Source organism: Dipteris shenzhenensis, chromosome 21 (assembly GCF_047967505.1).
Source record: "Dipteris shenzhenensis isolate YYH24624 ecotype China chromosome 21, Dip_SZ_1.0, whole genome shotgun sequence".
NCBI lineage: Eukaryota > Viridiplantae > Streptophyta > Polypodiopsida > Gleicheniales > Dipteridaceae > Dipteris > Dipteris shenzhenensis.
The window spans coordinates 50,099,388-50,119,761 of record NC_141616.1 but is presented as its reverse complement, the minus strand read 5'-3'; the positions used below and the strand labels follow the sequence as shown (position 1 = coordinate 50,119,761).

The 20,374-nt window shown below is 45.3% G+C and overlaps 1 protein-coding gene across 1 annotated transcript in view; it reads left to right on the top strand.

Annotated features, from left to right (window-relative positions):
* Window positions 1–3,636: 3,636 nt before the first annotated feature.
* Window positions 3,637–20,374, top strand: part of LOC147889011 (SRP72 RNA-binding domain-containing protein) — a 32,446-nt gene continuing 15,708 nt past the window's right edge. The window contains exons 1-2 of the mRNA XM_087392740.1: window positions 3,637–3,825; window positions 3,921–4,057. Coding sequence (XP_087248866.1) covers window positions 3,654–3,825; window positions 3,921–4,057 — 309 coding nt within the window. The 5' untranslated portion in view covers window positions 3,637–3,653. The remainder of the gene's footprint in view (window positions 3,826–3,920; window positions 4,058–20,374) is intronic.

Here is a 20,374-nt window from a genome sequence, read left to right as displayed (position 1 = left end):
GAAATCTGAGTTTTGCAATTTCAAAGGCTCACAAGTGATTACATGCGGAGAACACACTATTGAAGGGATAGAGTCAAGGCCTCAGAAGTTATCGAACAACAGCTTAAAGCAATGACTGAGGAAGTTGCGGAGATTGATGGTGTCTTTGTCACCAACACAGCTGAATGATATGAGGATCCAACTGTTGGATTATTGCTAAGAGGCCCTATGAGGAGTTATCCTCAGTTGCCTACACACATGACATCATGGCATCACAGATAATTGAACTGAAAGCAACAATCCAACATCTTATTGATCGCCTTACAGACTTAGAGACACCACAACAGACTGATCCTACTGATTCAGAGAAGCTAGAAGTGTTAGCTGCTTATGCCGAAGCCCAAGAAGACTACACAAAGGAGAATATGCACATCAACATGTTCATGCAAAACAACCACACACTGCAGATACAATGCACAGCCGAGACACCATGGCAGATCTGAGAGATGCTTCACCACCAACTCAAGGGGAAGAGATTTGGAATGACACAGAGGGTCCTGCAAATAACAAACTTGAGGAGCAGGAAACCTCGGATGGGGGAGTGGAAGACAACAATTCAGTGGACCAAAGCATGGAGACATAACAGCAGGGCGGACCCTCTGTTACAGCAGTCCCACATCTAGAGATGCCCACAATAGAACCAACAGACCTGCTAAACATGAAAGAAGCCATTAAAATCATGTGCACTCAGACAGTTGACTTGAAATATGTCAAGAAATATTTCATGTAAAGAACATATCCTTAGGGGTTCGAGTCATCACCTTTTTGTTCCAAGAAAAGTGGTCCATCGGGAGTTGTAGGTGTTAGCGGATAACCGAGCACCAAGTGGAACGCACTTTTGTAATCAACATAAGTAATAGCAATAGTGGGGAAACAGCCATATGGGCAGTTATAACTATTTGGACTGTTACAAAACATAGTCATGGTAATATGATAAGGATTAGACTGAAGTGTAACAGCATTTTCTCTTCACTAGTTGAATATTATGAGGAGAAGAGCAAGTTGTACTCTTGGTTATCGGAAGAAGAAAGCTTTTTGCACCTTCTTTGTTGTATCCACTTTTACCTTGAATGATACATTTCTGAGTTAATACATAGTCCAACTATCTTTTGTTTTTTGCATTGTCGTGTTGCCTTGCATAGTCGATATATCTTTTTATTATGGGTAAGTTTAGCCCATAACATTGTGATAGGAGACTATTGGGCCAGATTCATATTGATTTGACAGAGTTTGGAAAAGAAAATTGTACTGGCTTGTTCAAACTATAGTTTCTTAGTATTTTCTCAAACATTGGCAATGAGGTTTTAAGGGATTTTTTGAGTTGGTGAATGCAAAATACTATATGTCTCTCAATTTCAATGGTTCTTGAAAGTCTTAATACACTTGAAAATCTTTTAAATAGATTGTTTTGACGACATAAGTGTTGCTTTGCTTGCTAAGTATGTCTTCCTTTTGCTTTTCATTTTCTCTTTTATTTTCTTTGTAGATTTTTGATCTTTAGAACAACAAAAATTCTAAATTTATATGATTAGACTTATTCTAGTCTTACAAAGGTATATATATATATATAGATTGTTTTGTAAACATTTTTTTATTTTTAGAAGATGCCTTTTAGTTGCCGTTTTGATGTAATGTTGCTGTGTCAAATGCAACCTTGTTAATGGAATGTAGTCATGTAGCTTTGTAGGCTCATGATCATCACTATCATGGAATTCAATGATTAGTTTTATGCCTAGTCTGTGGGTGAACTTATCCTCTATTGTTAACACAATCTTCTCTTTCTTTACACTACCACATCATAAGCATTACTAGGCATATTGGTTGCCAATAGAATCTTCATCAAGAAGTATTCTCCCCTCTAATTTTTTTTGACTTATGGGTCGATATGAGGCTTTGTCGTGGATGGAACTTCATTCGCAAACATTGATTTTGTTGACATAATTAAAATCAATAAGAGTTACATTGCATTGGGCATGCCATTGGGCTTTAGTCAACCTCCAATTCTCTTCCCTGATACATGGCATTACACAAGATGCAGACCACAGTGCTTCCTTGTTTGAAGCATATTCAACATGCAATGGATGCTTCATTCCACATTCCAAAACATGTAGGGACGATAAATGTTCATTTGTGCTAAGCATATCATCGCTCTTCATCTCGTTTGCATCATGTTGCATGCATATTTTATGTACAGTTTTCATGTCTTGGCCTAAAGAGGGACCAAATGTTTTCTTGTTTGACCATGCCCTCTCTTTGATTATGATGGGGTTTCCTAAGCCTTGGACAATCTTGCTTGCCTTTTTATTGATGTCATCATCTAGGAGAACAAAAACATAGACAATATCGGGAGGCCTCGAAACGATCATGCTTGAATTTGTATGTAGCCAAAATACAAGGAAAAGTAGTTGCAGATGTTGATGTGACTAACGACATACATGGTCGAGTTTAGAATTGCAATATGGAGCAAGTGAAGAGCCATGCCACACAAGTTGGTGAAGGCAAAAGGACTTTCGAAGGCTGGCGCTAGGATCGGCTAGCTCGAGTAGATAAAACTTGGAAGAGCATAAAAGAATTTTTAAAAGGGCATAAATAGAAATTTGAAACACAAAAACTAATCTTTCTAAAATCACACGTGGAAATTCACAAAAGGTGTTTCAATCCTCCACCTACAAGGAGGTAGTGCTAATAAATAAATATTTGCACACACACACACACACACACGACCAACTAGAAGGGGCACATCAACCCCTTCAGAATGCTCTTCTTGCCTTGGGTTCCTTGAATAGCTTATAATAACCTAGGTTTTTTGCCCTTATCTAAATAATATCGATGGGGACCGTGTAGTGAAAGTGTAGTCCCAGAATAAGATTGTCTGTTATGATGAAAGACTGGTTCTGCTTCTCTGCTATAGCCAGGTTCTTCCTGTTTGCCATTGCCCCAAGTCATTTAATTGGATATTACTAGTGCTTGTTGTTGTGCTCAATAGTAATTCTATGCAGCTCGTGGCCTACACTTACAAAGCATAGCTATCGTTGCTAGGCACACAGGTTAATAATGGACCCAATGATAGTTAGGCTGGGATAACTAAAGTTGATCGAGACAAGCTTCTATAACGTAGACCACACACACACACACACACTCTCTCTCTCTCTCTCTCTCTCTCTCTCTCGTTGAGGCTTTGGTTCATGTTGCGGTGTGTGTGTGTTCGATTCCTAGGAATCGCTTCAAATGAGTCAATTTGGCTCCTTACTACGAAGTTAAAAACCTCTCTCTGTTTGTCTCTCTCTCTCTTTGGTGACTGGCCTGCACCGCACAAGGGGACCCTGCTCCGCATAAAGGTTAACAATGGACCCACTCATAGTGAGCTCGAGATAACTAAGGTTGACCGAGACAAGCATGTATAGCGAGCACATGCCACTCTCTCTCACGCTCACAGTCTCTATGTTTTCTCTCTCTCACACAGGCCAACTGCCTAAGCAAGCACAAGGTAACACAACATTGGACCTGACGATAGTTAGGTTGAGATAACTAAGGTTGACCTAAGGTTGACCGGGAGAAGTCTATATAAAGGAGACCATTCTCGCGCTGTGTGTGTTTTTTTTTTTCTTTTTGCAATGGCGCCCCGAGTAGCTCCTGCCAAGGAAAATCGAAAACCGCAGAGCCCTCGCCATGGCTCTGCTGCCCTTGCCTCATCCCCTTCGCCCTCCTTGGACGACTTGTTCATCGCCCTCGACCGCCATATCAGAACCAACGATTGCAAGCAAATCGTCAAAATCGCAGATCAGAGTATCCTTCTTAGCTTTTGGCTGTATTTCTTCAGTTTCCATTTTGCATTCGATCAGACCTCACAGATTCTTGGTTTTTTCCTCAACTGCTCGAAGTCCTCGCTCTGGCACCCTCAGATGCCGACGCACTCCTTTGCAAAGTGGTGGCTCTCATCCAAGACGACAAGATCGATAACGCACTCTCAGTTATCGAATCCGCGACGAACTCGAAGGACTCGTTGAATTATCACAAGGTAATTCCTTACGCTCGAGCCGTGTAACTTGTAAAAGTGTCCGTTTTGGACTGCGACGAGCCATGATGTAGTATAGCGTCTTCCTTCTTCTCGAGGAATTCCCCTTGCGGAGGTGTACCTGAATTTTGATCAAAACGGTCAATGCTGATAGGCGATAGCTTATACGGGCCTTTCTGGATGTGGTTGCAATTGCTTCTACGTTTGTTTTGTAAGTATTGCAATAGAACAGTTTTGATTGCTTCTATGTTTGTTTTACAACTGCTGCAATAGAAAAGTGTACGCCAATTGCTGACCAAGGTTGTTATTGAAAACATATTTTCAGTTAAACTCTGTATCAGATGGTCCACTTTCCGAAGGGTGGTGATATGCAGTCATCGTTAGACGTTGGAAAGACTAAGGACACACAAAACAAAAGTATAGGCCATCTTGCTCTGTTATCCATAAATCTGCCGGCCAATTCTGAGCGGATATTTATTTGAATTCTTTGCAGCAGTTGGTGTTGCTTCTCCCAACCAGTCCATAAGTCAATGTCTCAGAGCTTGCATTCACATGCCCTCATGACATGAAGTGGCCAAAATTTATAATTTGTACGACAGAGCGAGTTATAAATAAAGCTGCCCCTAGGTGGGCTAAAAGCAAGAAAGCTTAGCTTTTGTAAAAAGTAGCTTTAGAAAAGCAGGTCTAGCTTTTAGCTAGGCCAAGTCTATAAAAGAAAGGGCCTCAGGGCTCCTAGATTCATTCAAGATTGTACTCAGTTTCACGCTCTTCTCAGAGCCACTTGTACAGTTTATTTCTATTGCAATAAAGACCTTTGGGGGGTCCAGCCCTTATTTATGGGCCCTGGTGCTGTTTACAGCCTTCTTCTCTCTCTTCCAACGCCCTTTTTCTTGCTGTGAATCACTTCTTCTAATCTTGCACGCTTCCCGAGGTGTTGTATGGCTGATTCCAGCGCAATATGTACTAGTTCTTGAAATGTGGCACCTATTTTTGAGGGTGAGATCTTGCTGCGAACTGTTTTCCAGCCACCAGGGGCCACTATATCTAATGTGATTTGGATTTCCTGCCCTCCACTGAGCCCTGGATTTGCTGTGAATTGCTTTGGGGGGTGTTTTCTCTACTGCGATCTGCCCCAAAGCCCTGAAGTTGCTACGATTCGATTCCAAAAGGGTGTTTAGGATTTGTCGGATCTGTTTTCAGTGGATTTAGAGTGCGGGTTTGCTACCTTCCTTGGTGGCAACAATCCAAAGAATCCCCGCAACGATCCGAAGAGACTTCTATCTGGCACAGGATAGCTGCATGCTTGAAGCAGCCTCATCGCGATCCAGTTGGGGTTATAATCCTCTATATTATTTATGTTATTTGGCCCATACCCCGGACTAGTGGTTGAGCCATACAACCAAAAGCCACACCCACCCATACGTCATTGCGCATCGGGCGGGCTCCCATCTCCATTCGTAAGTGTTTACCTCCTTAGAAGGAGCAGGGGTTTCGCTATGGATTGCTTTAGGCCCCGCCAAGCTTGATTTAGTGGGTCTGATTTTCCATCTCCCACATCATGGTTTCAGAAGAAGGCAGCTCAGCTACAAGACGACCATGTAAGAGATGCCCTATTGCACCTGATGAAGAATTCATAAAGGGAAGAATCGAGGAGTTCTAGTGCTTGAGAAAGATACCTCAATTTCAGCACTTGTTCGAGGAGATGATGCCCAGCACTTTCCACCTTCCCACAGATAAGGAATTGATCATATATCTCCCTCAGATTCTAAAGAATCTTCTAGGCAGCATCGCACCTCAAGAAAGTGTCTTGAAGTTCTCCTTCAGCTCAAAGGTATTCAGATTCGAAGAAAAGAGAAAGGAGTCGAAAGCCTATGGTATGTGTGTGGACTATAGAGGCCTTAATAAAATGAAGGTCAAGAATAGGTTTCCAATCACTTGCATAGATGATATCTTAGATAGATTAAAAGGGACCACGATCTTAGTCGCAGTGATTTGAAAAGCGGGTGCCATTAGATAAGGATTCATCCTCATGATATTCATAAGACAGCTTTTTAGACCACTTTCGGATTGTAAGAGTTCTTGGTGATGCCCTTCGGGTTAACCAATGCACCAATTTCTTTCAATCTTGTGATGGACAGGATTTTCAGACCATACATTTCACAGGTACTTTCTTTGATGACATCTTGGTCTTTTCAAAGACTGAAGAAGAACATAAGAGCACTTGGCCACTGTGTTCCAAGAACTTCGAAATCACAAGCTTTTTATAAATGGCAAGAAGAGCGAGTTCTTCCTTGATGAGATTCACTACCGCATACACATTATCTCTAAAGAAGGGATTCGGATGGATCCTGCAAAGATAAAAGCTATACAAGAATAGCGAGAGCTTACCTCGGTACATGAAGTATGTAGCTTCCTCGGTCTTTGCTCCTATTACAAACGCTTCATCGGACACTTTGCTGACATAGCAGCCCCCTTACATCTCATTGATGATGATGAAAGCCTTTCATGGTGTCTACATTTGAGTGTCATTCCTCTCTCTCTCTCTCTCCAAACAGTAAATCATTACAATGCAGCACTGAGACAGACAAGGAGAGACAGGAAACTATACCAGCATGCCTGAAAATCATCCGAGGCAGTAAATGTGTGAGGTATCTCACAAACAGGCAGCAAACATGTGAGGTATCTCTTCCTTTCTGCAATATTTCTGCAAACAAACAGGCAGCAAACTCCGACTCAGAAGGTTTCTTGGAGACATATAATGATAGAGATATGATCTTTTACACCGAGACACACAAGAGCCCAGAGAGGGCTGCTCACAGTAACATGATACACATGGGAGTCAGCTCATAGGAGGGAGTTGAGGAGAGATAGCGGAGTACGAGGTTCTTTTCAAATTACACCTGAGACCACTCATATTTGTGGTTCGAAGAGAGAAAGCATGCACGACACATGTGGATACGAGTTCAGCTCTCAGACACTCGACCTCTCTTCATCGTGGTGTGCTACTTTCCTCCAGACATGTCATCCTATGCATGAGAGGTCACTATAGATGGACACAACTCATATGAGACGATCCATGATGACATCACGGAGTTCTCCAGACAAGGAGACACCCTCCTATTGGGGGATTTCAATGCACGGACATGAAATAGAAAGGTGGGCCTGCTTGACTTCATAGATGACAGAGATTCACACATGAGGCACTCTGCATATGCTCCACAAGTGACATGATATAGACGACATTTGCTTGAGCCGCGGGCAATCCACAACTTGATCATCTATAACAGTCTTCATAGATGGCCATCTTCTGGAAGACTCACTCGCTTCCCACATGGCGATGGGTCTAGTACAGTGGACTATCTACTAAGCCCACTGGACCTTGTCTCACAGATACACGACTTCGCCATACCCCCCCCCCCCCTCGGAGCTGACCACTTATACTTGGCCTTCTATATCTCTGCCACCATGCCAGCCACAGGGAGAGCCCTCCCCCGTGCCCGCACGCATGTAGATCCACTTTAGTCGTGCCCTTGACCCAGTGTACGTTAGTCACCTAGCCAGGGAGCTCCCGTCCTACTTGGAGATGATATAGACCTTGCTAGCGCCTCCGACACCCTTGTCTTAATGGTACATGATGTTGCTACCAGATCCTTTCCCACGATGCGGTCCATGCAGATCCGAGATGAGAAGATGCCTCAAAACCCTTTGTTCGACGACGAATGTAGAGAGGCGAGAGCCCATCTCACACAGGAGCGGCGGGCTTTGGGTCATCTGATGCCACCTAAGGCATAGAGTAAGGGGTGGGCCTTCCTCACACATATAGATGAGATTGTTAAATCTTTCTGAGTAGACTTGACTACTGGATGGGGTTTTCTATCGGAGGGGAAGCCACCTATTCCCATCACTGACTCAGATGTATGGCACATGTATGATGCCTAGATGTAGACACTCCCAGATATATCCTCTAGGCTCAGGCCTACCACTTGTCACTTGTTCACCACACAGAATGTACGGGCTGCACTTCGTCAATTAAACAATCAGAGAGCGCAGGACCACGAGGGCCTCCGGATTGAGCACTTTGCACATGGACATGAGGTCCTAGCTCCGGTCCTAGCACAGATGTTCAACATGGCTATGTCACGGCTTCCCACCTGCTTGGAGCACCACCAACTCTGTAAAAAGGGAAAGGCAAGCATCCAAGCAGGAGGGTGAGGTTTCTACCTCCTCATCCTAGGACTCTACAGTGAACATTGACTCGGCGGCAGCGGGCACTGGGACATGCAAGATTTCAGAGACGGCATTCTACCCTAGATCACATCTTCACTCTGAGGCTATGATTGAGGAGGCGAGAGCTAGACACCAGAAGGACTACACATGCTTTATAGACTTTCGGAAGGCTTTTGACACTGTCCCACAATCCCGTATGATCAGGAGACTACAGGAGCTGCAGATTCCAGAGACATTGATATGGGGGGTGATGAGCCTATATGAGTCAGTCAGAGGCAGAGTTCGTGCCTCAAGTGATCTATCGGATTGGGTCGAGAGGACAATCGGAGGGAAGCCTTTCATTGACCCTTTTTGGGCTTTACATTGATGAGATCACTTCCTTCATAGACCACCTAGGAGGCGAAGGATTATTACTGGCTGATCTCATGATATATACACTGATGATAGTCCTTATCTCATCCTTAGCGGAGGGGCTGCATAGACATTTGGAGGCCCCAGAGGTGTTCTATAGAGAGAAAGACCTGACAGTCGACCTTGGGAAGACCAAGGTTATGGTCTTGTTACCTCACATGTAGTGCTTCGTCGACTCAGCTTCACTTATTGAGATGAGCCAATGGAGATAGTGCAGTCCTACATATATTTGGGATTAGTCTTCATAGGATCCCTTTTCTCTATGACACATGTAGCCCATGCACGACTCACATGGGGACGGGGTGCTCTAGCACAATTGGAGAGAGAGTGCTTCCAGGCACACTTTCGGGATCCATTGACGAGGTGCTGGCCCTTCGATACGGTAGTCTGACCGACTGCCATGTATGCAACATCCTTCTAGGGTTGTGATCTACCGATAGCAAAGTGGAGGAGATTTGAGCGGCTATAGGTGACTGTGGGATCTAGGATGATTCGGATCAAGCCTTCAGTCTCACATGAGATAGTACAGTCAGAGTTTGCCATGACACCACTATAGACTGATGCCGTCTTTCAGACAGGGACATTCATTTATAGAGTCAGGGACTTACCCCACTGGAGACTACTAAGGATGGCCCAGGAGTCATCCACAAGACTAGTTGAGAGCGGGGGCGGACACATGGTATGCACGTATATCCACATGGTTTGCCAAACACATGATTCAGATGGATAGGCTTCCTCCCTTTCAGTACAGTATGGGTACCATTTTTCTTCATGGGGAAGGTTGGATCTCCTCGAGCTGCACACGTCTTGGACTTGGGGGGGAGATCAGGAGCTCCCCACCAAGACCCAGTTCTACCGCGGCCACTTCCTGAGTGTCTCAAAGGAAGGATTCATCATCCGACCCCAGTATCTCGAGGATAGAGGGGTCTCGTATGCACTGAGGATCGCTATTAGACAGATGCGGGTTTCATCCCATCAGCTGAGGATTGAGACGGGGAGAATTATGCTTGGGATTTACATACTTGAGTATGTTATTTGGTTGTAGACCTTGTGACACGGAGGACGGGTTGAAATAGACCGTGAGAGCATGGTGCCTGAAGGACTTCAGGCTATTCATTGAGGGGGACAGTTGGAGGACACTGGTACATGGAGTGCTCAAATTCAACGATGGGTACGTGATTGAAGGAGGTGGTGCCATCGGGTGCTACCAAAGATGGACGTGTGTACCGGGATGGTGTGTTTATGCGGAACCGAATCTGGTGGAGCAAGATCCATTGGATGAAAAGCCAAAAAGCGACGATGACACCCCACTCCAAAGTGTTTCATAGGGCTACGACATGGGAGCATCTTCATTGACGGTTTGGGATCGGGCCAAGATGTGTCCGTGAGAAGGGGTGTTGGAATAGGGGTGGTCACTCCCCATTTGTGAGCCCCCAAATGAGGAGTGCATTGAGGGGCTGAACCATAGGGCAAAACATGAAAGGTGGGGCTGCCACATTGGCAACAAAGAGCCTGCCATGTGGGCAGCACAAAGGAGCAATTGGAGACCACCATGGTGGGCAGAACTGGTACGGATGTGCCATGTGGCTGCGTGCGACTGGAGGCGGCAAGATTGCACAGGGTATCCAGTAAAGAAAAGGGCAATTACATCAGCGATGACATCAGCACTGGTACGGATGGATGGTACAGTACGGACACCTGCAGCAGCGTGTACGAAGGCATGTGCTGAGGGTTCGTGGGCTGGAAATAGCCTGACAAAGGCGGAACAGCAGGGACAGCAGAGGTGGCTGTTTGGGGCAGTTTTGGGCCAGCAAATAGTCCAGAAATAGGTCGGGTATGGGCAGGCCTGCCTAGGGCCAGTGGCAGTGCCTGCCACATGGCAAGGCAGGGCCAGCCAACGTTTACAGACCAAGAAGTCTGGTGGGGGGGACTGTTTGGGTCGGCCCAAATCCCCCTACCCAGTCGGCTATATTAAGGGGCTTTCAGCCCCAGAAAAGGGGGGCACTTGGGCCTCATTCCACATCATCTGGAGCAGCCAACAGGAGCAGCATAACAGCCTTCTTTGGGCCTACATTCAGGGGGAGAAAGAAGTGCTGGAGGGCTGCAGACAAAGCTTGGAAAGACTACCCACCTAGGTTGACATCCCGGGCAGTAAGGTGGAGAGATCACGGCACGGAGACCTACTCTAAATAAGCTCAGTGAGGAGCATGCAGGCTCAGGGATCTAGAGTGCCAAGGAGATAGTAGGAGAACTTTTGGTAAGATGAGAGGACCACGGCTTGGTGGGACTCTGGATCTCTCTTTTGTATTGTGTCCTATTGTTGGATGCAAATATACCTTTTATGGATTCTGTATCTCTGGTGAAGCATTGTCTATTTACTGGATTCCTTAGTTAAACACTTCCGTGTGTAATTCTTGGGATGCTCTATCAGTCTTCTTGCAATCATCTGCTAGAATCTCGTAGACAATTTTTTTTCTGCAAACACTAACTCATTTGCGCTCTCTCCCTCTCTCTACAATTGCACTAGGGCCCAGGACAAGAGTCGGGCTGGACCTCCCCCGAAGGTTTTTATTCATGAAGAGAGAAGTCTGTTACAAGAGTTAAGCATAGAGTTGTCTGATACAAAATGCAACGTGAATCAATATTACAAGAGCTTCAAGCTCATTTCAAATTGGCAACATGCCACTTGTCTAAAATCTAGACTAAGTCCTATTACATGCTACTAAGGGCAACTTTGGAGTCTTCGAAGCACTTGGTCACGCAAACCGCCTCCTAGATGCTTGTTAGGCTCCGTAGCGCTTAGGAAAATAACCCTTCCTAGTACCTGCAACAATTAATTAAAGCGCACCACCATGGCACCCATTAATTAATTGTTAGCGCTTTGCATGCAAATAACACACTGTGGACTAATTCTAGTCACGGTGGGCGTCCCCACTGAACACATGTGCACATATAACAAAAAAAATATATATAAATATATTTTTTCTTTGGTTGATCGGAGTCAACACTCTTGATTATCATTAAGGGGCTTTGACCAAGGGTTGAGGCGCCTTAATTATAATCAAGTCTCTCCAACCGAAGTTAAAAAGTATCTCAGACTTTGGTGATTTGTCTTAACTGTAAAATCTGCATCCAAAAGATAACGCTTCCATGTATGGATGGCATGAATTACAGCCAATAACTCTTTCTCATAGATTCCGAGATATCTCTCTGCATCCCGGAGTCTCCTGCTCTCATAGGCCACTACATGACCATTCTGATGCAATGCAGCCCCAACACATTCCCCACAAGCATCACAATCCACATCAAATGGCTGATACAAATATGGAACTATTAAGATTGGCTCTGTCGTCAGCCTCTCTTTGAATGTGATGAATGCTTTCTTTTGAGTAATTCTCCATCTGAAAGCTGCATTTTCTTAGTAAGATCGTGGAGTGGAGCGGCTATATCCGCAAAATGCTTGATAAATCTTCTGTAGTAGGAACACATGCCTAGGAAACTTCGAACTTCATGCACAGTTTTCAGCTGTGGCCATTCCTGAATGGCACGGATCTTTGCCAGATCCATCCGTATCCCTATAGAGAAACGATAGGGTTTGCAGTGGAGCGATAAAAAAATAGACAATACTCAGACACAACTGAAGAACGGAACTCAGAAAACATAGTGCCTGTCGGTAATATGAAAAACTGAATACAGGAACCTCAAGCCGTCGTGTCTCAAAGACCGTGGCTGAGGTGAATCAGAAAGATGATTCCATATAGAGAAACAGTAGAAAATGATAGCAGCAGAGGGAGCGAAACGCAGTCCTCCGTGTAGCTTGATGATGACGAAGATGATGAAGGGTTGGAGCTGCCCTAGGAAATGGCTGAAAACCAGCATGCTCTAAGGAAGGAACCTTCAGGCTATCTGGAATAGCAACATGATGAAGAAAAGGAGCAGATCTGGGGTAGAAGGAGCAGATCTGGAGCAAAGGAGCAGAAGGGGCAGATCTGGAGCAGGAGGGGACAGATCTGGAGCAGAGGAGCAGAAGGGACAGATCTGGAGCAAGGGGGGGGCAGATCTGGAGCAGAAGGGACTGCAGCAAAGGATGGAGGAGGTGTAGAGAAGCTGCAGGTCCTGTCCTGAGGTAGGAGAAGATGGCAGAAAGCAGAACTGGAGCAGGCGGGGCTGCAGCAAAGGATGGAGGAGATGAGGAGCAGCTGCAGGTCCTGTCCTGTCCTGAGAGTGTGGGGGCTAGTGCCTTTATAGTGTCCTGAGAGTGTGGGGGCTAGTGCCTTTATAGGCCTGACCTAGCTGGTCGGCCAGCTGGTTGGCCAGTTCTGGTTGGCCAGTTCTGGTCGGCCAGACCCCTACTGGCTGCTGGGCGGCCAGTTTTGGTTGGCCAGACCCCTGCTGGCTGACCTTTTGGCTGGCCTGCAGACTGGTATGTTTGCCCCATAAATTGGGGATTGCTAGTTGCTTAACAATCCCATCTTTGGATATTATATGCCCCAAGTAATGGATTTCTTCCAGGAAGAATTCACTTTTCTTGCTGTTTGCATAGAGCTGATGATTCTCAGCTCTTGAAACACTATAGCAAGATGTTCCTTGTGCTCTTTTTCAGACTTAGAAAAGACAATTATGTCATTGAAGAAGGTACCAGTGAACTGTCTGTAGGGTCGGAAGATACGATCCATGATCCTATTGAAAGTAGCTGGGGCATTTGTCAATCCAAAAGGCATCACCAGATACTCATACAACCCAAAAGTAGTGTGGAACGTTGTCTTGTGCACATCCTGTGGCTGTATCCTCACTTGGTGATAGCCACTCTTTATGTCTATCTTGCTGAAAACTGAAGCTCCATTTAACTGATCCGGCACATCACCAATGCGTGGAATAGGGAATCTATTCTTGATGGTCATTTTGTTTAGTGTGCGGTAATCGACGCACATACGGAATGAGCCATCTTTCTTTTGTACTAGCAGTACAGGGGAACAAAAAGGAGAAGAACTTGGCTGAATCAGCCCCTTGGACAACAAGTCCTGCACCTGAGTCATAATCTTCTCGCTGAGTTGCACTAACTCTGTATGGGGGCCTATTGGGTGGCTCATTGCCAGGAATGAGTTCTATGCCATGATCCTCAGGTCTCTCAGGGGGTAGCTCCCCTGGCAAAGCGTCAGAAAAGCAATCTTTAAAATTTTCAAGAAACTGAAATTTATTCTGATCTGCCTCACTTATTTCAGCATGCATTTCCACATCTCTCTCTTTTACAAAAATCACGTAATCTGAAACTGCAGACTTTATTTCTTTTCCAACAGAACTATTTGATACAATGGGAATAGTTTCCCCTCTATTCCCCTATGTACAAACTCTAGCACTCTTTCAGGAAGAGTCAACCTCATTGCCTTGCGATGAAACCAAGGCATATCCAAGACTACATCATGATGTTTCAATGGAGAAATGAAGAAGTATTTCTGATCCACATAACTTTGTACATGAAGACGGAGCTTCCCTATCAAGGGAGTGATTGGCACAGGGTTCTTACAGAACATCTGATCGGCATCCAAAGCCCTGCCCAACTCCTTCGTCTTTATTCCCAACCTCAGGGCTAGATACCTCTGATATAAAGTTATCAGTAGCCCATGGATCAAATAAAATCAGTGCTTGCTGGTCTCTGACTTTGCCCCATGATAGCAACAATTCTCGTTCTTCTAGGTTTGAGACATGACCCAGTATGTCAGGAATTCCTCCTGCCATTGGCTTTTGCGGTCCCCGTGGCTTCTCTACCTCTTTTCCCTTAGAAGTTGAAGGCTTTTTAGGGCACTGTGCAGCCACATGCCCCTCTTTGCCGCACCTGAAGCATTTACCCTCTTTCCTGAAAGTTTCAATTTGTTCAGGGGTAAACTGTGGTCTTCCCTTATAGGGCTTTTGCACTTGGTTTCCCCTCGGCTTCTGAGGCTGAAATCCCCTCTTCTGAGCCTTGGGAAACTCTCTTGTTTCAAACTTGGGGGTCGTTGGCTTTTTATCTCCTGGTAACCCTGCCTGTAGTGAAGGCACACCAGTAGGATCCTGCATGTACATAAGACTAGCCACATTGGCTGAATGCATGAGATCTGATATTTCTTTAATATCTTTGGTGTTCACTAGGGCCTGTATCTTTGGAGTGAGTCCTGCCCTGTACTTCCTGAGTTGAGTCTTGTCAGAAATATTCTTGAAAGGCGAAACCTGCAAGTATGCGTCCCAAAATTTCTGATTGTAAGACTCAACTGTATCTTGTGCTTCCATATGAATGCTCTCCCAACCCAGAAGGACATGATCCCGAAATTGTTTGGGAATAATCTGTTTATAGAAAGCTTTCTTGAAGTCCTTCCATTTTCTGGGGGCTACATAGTTGGCTGTTTTAGCTATCCACCATGCACTGGCTGTACTAGTCAAGTGTAAACCAACCATATGAAGCTTTGAGGACTCACTGAACTTTTCCAAGCTAAAGGTAGCATCAAACTGCCTTATGAACTGCATAGCCTTTTCAGCTTGGCCATACTAGCTATTGTAAGTGGCAAATCTTACTGACTTCCCACCGTCCTTGAATTCTTTAGTCTATGCCTTCCTGTTGGACTTCTTCTTCTTCTTCTTCTTTTTCTTCTTTGACTTTGAAGATCTCGAAGAAGGAGGTGATGTCGAGGATGAAGAGGTCATAGTTACTAGCCGAAACGGAAACGGAAGAAACGGAGTTTCCGGGCCCCGCCGAAACGGAAACGGAAGAAACGGCAATATGATACAATTTATGTATAAAAATTTATTTTTTATACATAATATAATTATCAATAGAGTGCAAATCATACATAATACAAATTACAATTATCTATACTTGAAGGCTGAAGCTTCAGGCTTCAGCCTTCAAGCATCAATGCATCATTCATGATTCATGCCTCTATGATTCTAAATTCTTGAATGATGCTTCAATAATCTGAAATCAACATGTATCATGAGTCATGACTAACAAGTTTGGCATTACAAGAATCTGAAATTTAGAAGTTTGAAGTACTTAAAAGTTTAAACTTAGCACACAACTTGAAACTTGAAACTTGAAAGTATTCAATGTCCAGACTCCATAGATGATCATGATTCATGGTCCACAAATTTCATTATCATGATTCATGACTCATGACTCATGAGTCATGCAAGACTCAAAATAAAAGCACTCATGGATGATATAAAAAAAAGCAGCAGGACTACTGATCATCTGCATCATCCATGGACTCCTCGTCATCGTCATCCTCTGCGTCCTCAGATAAGTTCGAGGCATCTGTGTCACTGTCTGAAGAAGAATCATCAACATCAGGATCAGGACCATCGGGTGCAACTGAAGTACTAGCACCATCTCCAGATGGTTGAGTGTATGATCGTGTATGGTGTGCTGGTGCTGACAGCTCCTCATACAACATGGTGTATATGTCCAGCTCCTCCCGTGGGATATCTGGTATGACCTCCATCTTCTCCACGTCCACCTTGTCTACATTCACTTGGCGAGGCTCGGGGCAGCCGGCGGTGAACTCAAGGAGACGGAGGTTGCAATGACAAAACACCAACCGCTCCAATTGAGCCGTGCTCAATCTGTTCCTCTTCTTTGTGTGAAAGAGGGCCCAAGTGCTCCAGTTCCTCTCACAAGGACCGGAACTGCAATCCTGTGAGAGAACACGTATAGCAAGGCGTTTCTGCCATAAGCCAATTAAGCCGAGATAAGTATCAGGAACTTGATAACTTTAAACATATTTGTAGTAGATAAAACTTCAAATTACTTAACGACTAAGCTCCAACTAGTGGCGTTGGAACTTGTCTCTTAGACTCTTACCAAAGTAGGAGTACAGTTGCCATATTTCTCCCACCAGGAGACAGGTTGCAACTGTGTCTCTCGGAGCCTAGCTGTAGGTCGACCAAAGGAGACGCTGTGATTGCGGAACAATAGAAGTTCATCCTCCAGTCTTCGTTGCATCTCCAAGTCACCACCCATCCAATTTTGTAGATACTGTTGCATCCCCTCCTCCAACTCGTCATTCTCATATTGCTCTTGACTGCCCCAGAGCGGATGCAATACATGTGCCATCGCATGGATTGGGCGGTGGAACCAATTCCACCGCTTATTCCATATAGCACGGATGGACTCAACCCTAAATCATGCCACAAGAAATTAGAATGCATTATGCATGCAAAATTCATAGACTATAGATAATAGTACATACATAATATATATCTGAAAATTCCAGGCTTCATGATAACAAATTGCCATTTAGTAACTGCAATAATTATACATATTACAAAAGTAAAAAGTCTTACTTATCAGGCGATAGGGAAGTGTTTCTGTTGAGGGCCTCTCCAATCTTGTCCATAAACTCGTACAAGAGCCCTAATGTGCTTCCCTCCATGTCTGTGATGCGAAGCACCGTGTAGATAGGATTAATTGATTTGATTAATGCCTCTGCTTGATTCCACCAAGACTCATCCATGATCATGCGAAAAAATTTGATAGACTTTGCTTGGCCTCTATCATCCCAATCTCCGCACTCCCGAGACACAACCGTGCGCAACAAGCCCTGGCGCACTCGCACAAGCCTCTCCACCACTATGAACATGTAAGCAAACCTTGTGGTTGGAGGTTTCAATAGCTCAAGGTCACTGTAAGCCCGATAGATGCTGAGGACTGTGGGTCTCTTCGTGACAAACTTCACGATACTGCGGGCTGTGGAGAAGATGGCATCAATCCAAGGTATCTTCCCTAGGTCCTCGATCAAAAGATCAAGGCAATGTGAGGCACAGGGTGTCCACACAATCTTAGGGAACTCATCTTCTAACATGGCACCCATTGACACACAATTGCTGCCATTATCTGTCACCACTTGCACCACATACTCAACACCTATCTCCATAATGGCTGCCCGTAAATGCTCCCAAATATACAGCCCTGTAATCACTGTACCTGCAGTGGAAGCTCTATGGCTCTCAAGAACATGGTTCCCTTGCAAGAAGACACTAAAATATTGTACACATTCCTCTTGCGTGCATCTGACCATCCATCGCATAAGAGTGTGCATCCATATTTTTTCCAAGTCTCTTTCAAGGGCTTCATTTGGTCTTCCACACATTCCCTCTCTCTTCTTAGCTCTCTTGTCCGCAAGGCCTCATATGTAGGCCCTTCCCATTCATACCCAATGCGGCTTACGGCTCTCATGGCCTTCCTCCATCGTGTAGTCTTCGCCACATGAAAGGGTATTGCACATTGTATGAAGAGCTTTGTGAGATCACTAGTGGCCTCCTTCACTGCTTGCTTTTGCAAGCGTGCTTGAATGCTAGACCTTTGCAATGATCCTCTTTTCCTCGCACTAGCATCCACACTAATTGATCCATGTGGCAAGGGTGTTCTTGTGGCACTAGGACCCGCGCTTGATGTAGTTGATGCCCCTCTACTTCTCTTTGCAGAACCCAATGTGCTGGCATCATCCAATGGCTCAGTGTCAGCAGCCTCTTCTTCATCTTGCAGCCCTTGTCCTCCACTTTTTGCAGCCAAGGCTGCCATACGCGCACGCTTCCATTCTGTTAGGCCACCTTTCACTGCAGTAGGCACGAACTCACAAGGTCCTACATCCTTGCAGGGAACACCTGCTAGATGGTCTTTCACCCGTGTGACAGCGGCAATAGTTGCATCTCCACTTCTTGGAGCCACCGCCTCCTTTATAACTATCCAGGAGGGAGACATGGACCCAATAAGCATCTCTCAACATTGAGGAGGATGGAGAGGTGAGGAGGAGGATGGAGAGGTCACAAGTGACTCGTGAGAAAGGATGGGAGGTAGACTGTAGAAGGAGGATGGAGAGATAGAGGTAAAAGAGGATGGAGAGGATGGAGAGGTAGAAGTGAAGGAGAATGGAGAGGAGGAGGATGGAGAGGTAGAAGGTAAGATTAAAGAGAGGATGGAGAGAAGAAGGATGGAGGGATGGAGTCAGGAGAGCAGGCTGCAGCTTGCAGGATGGAGAAGATGGAGCAAAGGATGAAGAGGATGGAGAGAGCTCAGAGAAGGATGGAGGTGAGGGTAGGTCCAAGAGCAAAGGATGGGATGGAGAGAGCTTGAAGAAGGTGGAGAGAGGAGGAAGGATGCACAAAGGATGCGGGAGACGGCGAAAGACGAAGGCGGCGAAAGAAATCCCGTTTTTAGGGTTTTTGAAAAAACAGAAAATACGAAACGGCGTTTCTTGACGAAACGCCATTTCCGTTTCGGCGTTTCCGTTTCTGCCCACGAAACGGGCGTTTCGTGCAACTATGGAAGAGGTAGAGCTAGAAGATGAAGACGAACTGGATGAACTGTGATTATGCTTCGCCTTCTTCTTCTTGGGTAGAGGACCTGCACTTTTCCTTTTTTTGCCCACCGCCACTTCTTCCTGATGTGCTTTAGAGGGAGGCTTCTCTGGCTTTCCCTCAAAAAGAGGTTGTACCATCCTGCGAAACAAGGGATTGCTTGTTGCCTCTCCCAACTGAGTAATCAACTCTTTGTAGGCATTCTCTTTGTTTATCTGTAAAGCTTCAGCCTGCTGTACCTGGTTAGACTCTGCCATTCCCTCATGGGATGATTGGGCATGCTGCTGTGAAGCCATCTCTGCAACTTGTCTGAGATCGGCAACTCTCACACACACTGTGTAAGCAACCGATGCACTCAGCCTTTGCTTTTCAAAGAGAAAGTACCTCAACAAGAGGTGTCTTGCATTCACAACTTGTGCCAGTGATGGGCTGTCAACTCAAAGCATAAACCCACAAAGTTGCCAAAATATCAACAACTGTATTTCCCCTTTTCTGGCTGCTGCAAAAAAAAACTCAGAATGCATTTAATTCATCTTTCCAGTGCACAAAGGCATGCATTTTCTCTTTTCTGCAAATCTCTGATTTCTCTGCTTTTCTGACAGTAGAAGTCTGACAGATAGGTGAAAATTGATGGCCAGAACTGTGTCTGCAACTGTCTTATTTTTTTTGGTGGTTGTTGACAGTAACCAGATGGGTAACTGCTCGTTACTCTAACCAGACTGACTGGTTCTGGCTAGGTTAGTCTGCAACCAGACTAACTGGACTGGTCACAGTCTGGTTGGGTCAAGTTAAGCCAGTCTAACTAAACCAGGGTTAAACTAACTGTATTGAGGTTAACTTAACCTCAAGTCTGCCACCACAGCTATCCAGGTCAATTGCCACATCATCCACTGAGCTGTCTGCCACGTGTCAGTGCCACATCAGCATATGCACATGCATGCCACCTGGCTGCCACGTCAGCTCGCACGTGTGGATGCCACGTCACATGTGTGCCATGTGTCTATTTATCGCCTCTGCCACGTGTGCACCATGTGAGCTGGTGCCTTGCTTGCCACGTCACCTTGGCTGCCACGCTGGCTGCCACATCAGCCTAAGGTTGAACCTTGGATGGAAAATTATGCGCAGGCAAATCATCTAGAGCATCGCGCCTCAGAGATTGTCGTGCGTCGTTGGCTTTTGCGTGTGCTTCACTATCCCGGCCATCCGTCAAGCAACGAAACTTGACCCACGTGAAGGCGTCTTGCTATGGATAATCACCATCATCCTTCCGTTGACCGTGTGCCTACGTGGAGACGTTACTTGTGCACCCCTATCTGGCCAGTTGCCTTAGCCATACGCAGGGTCCTTCATCAATTG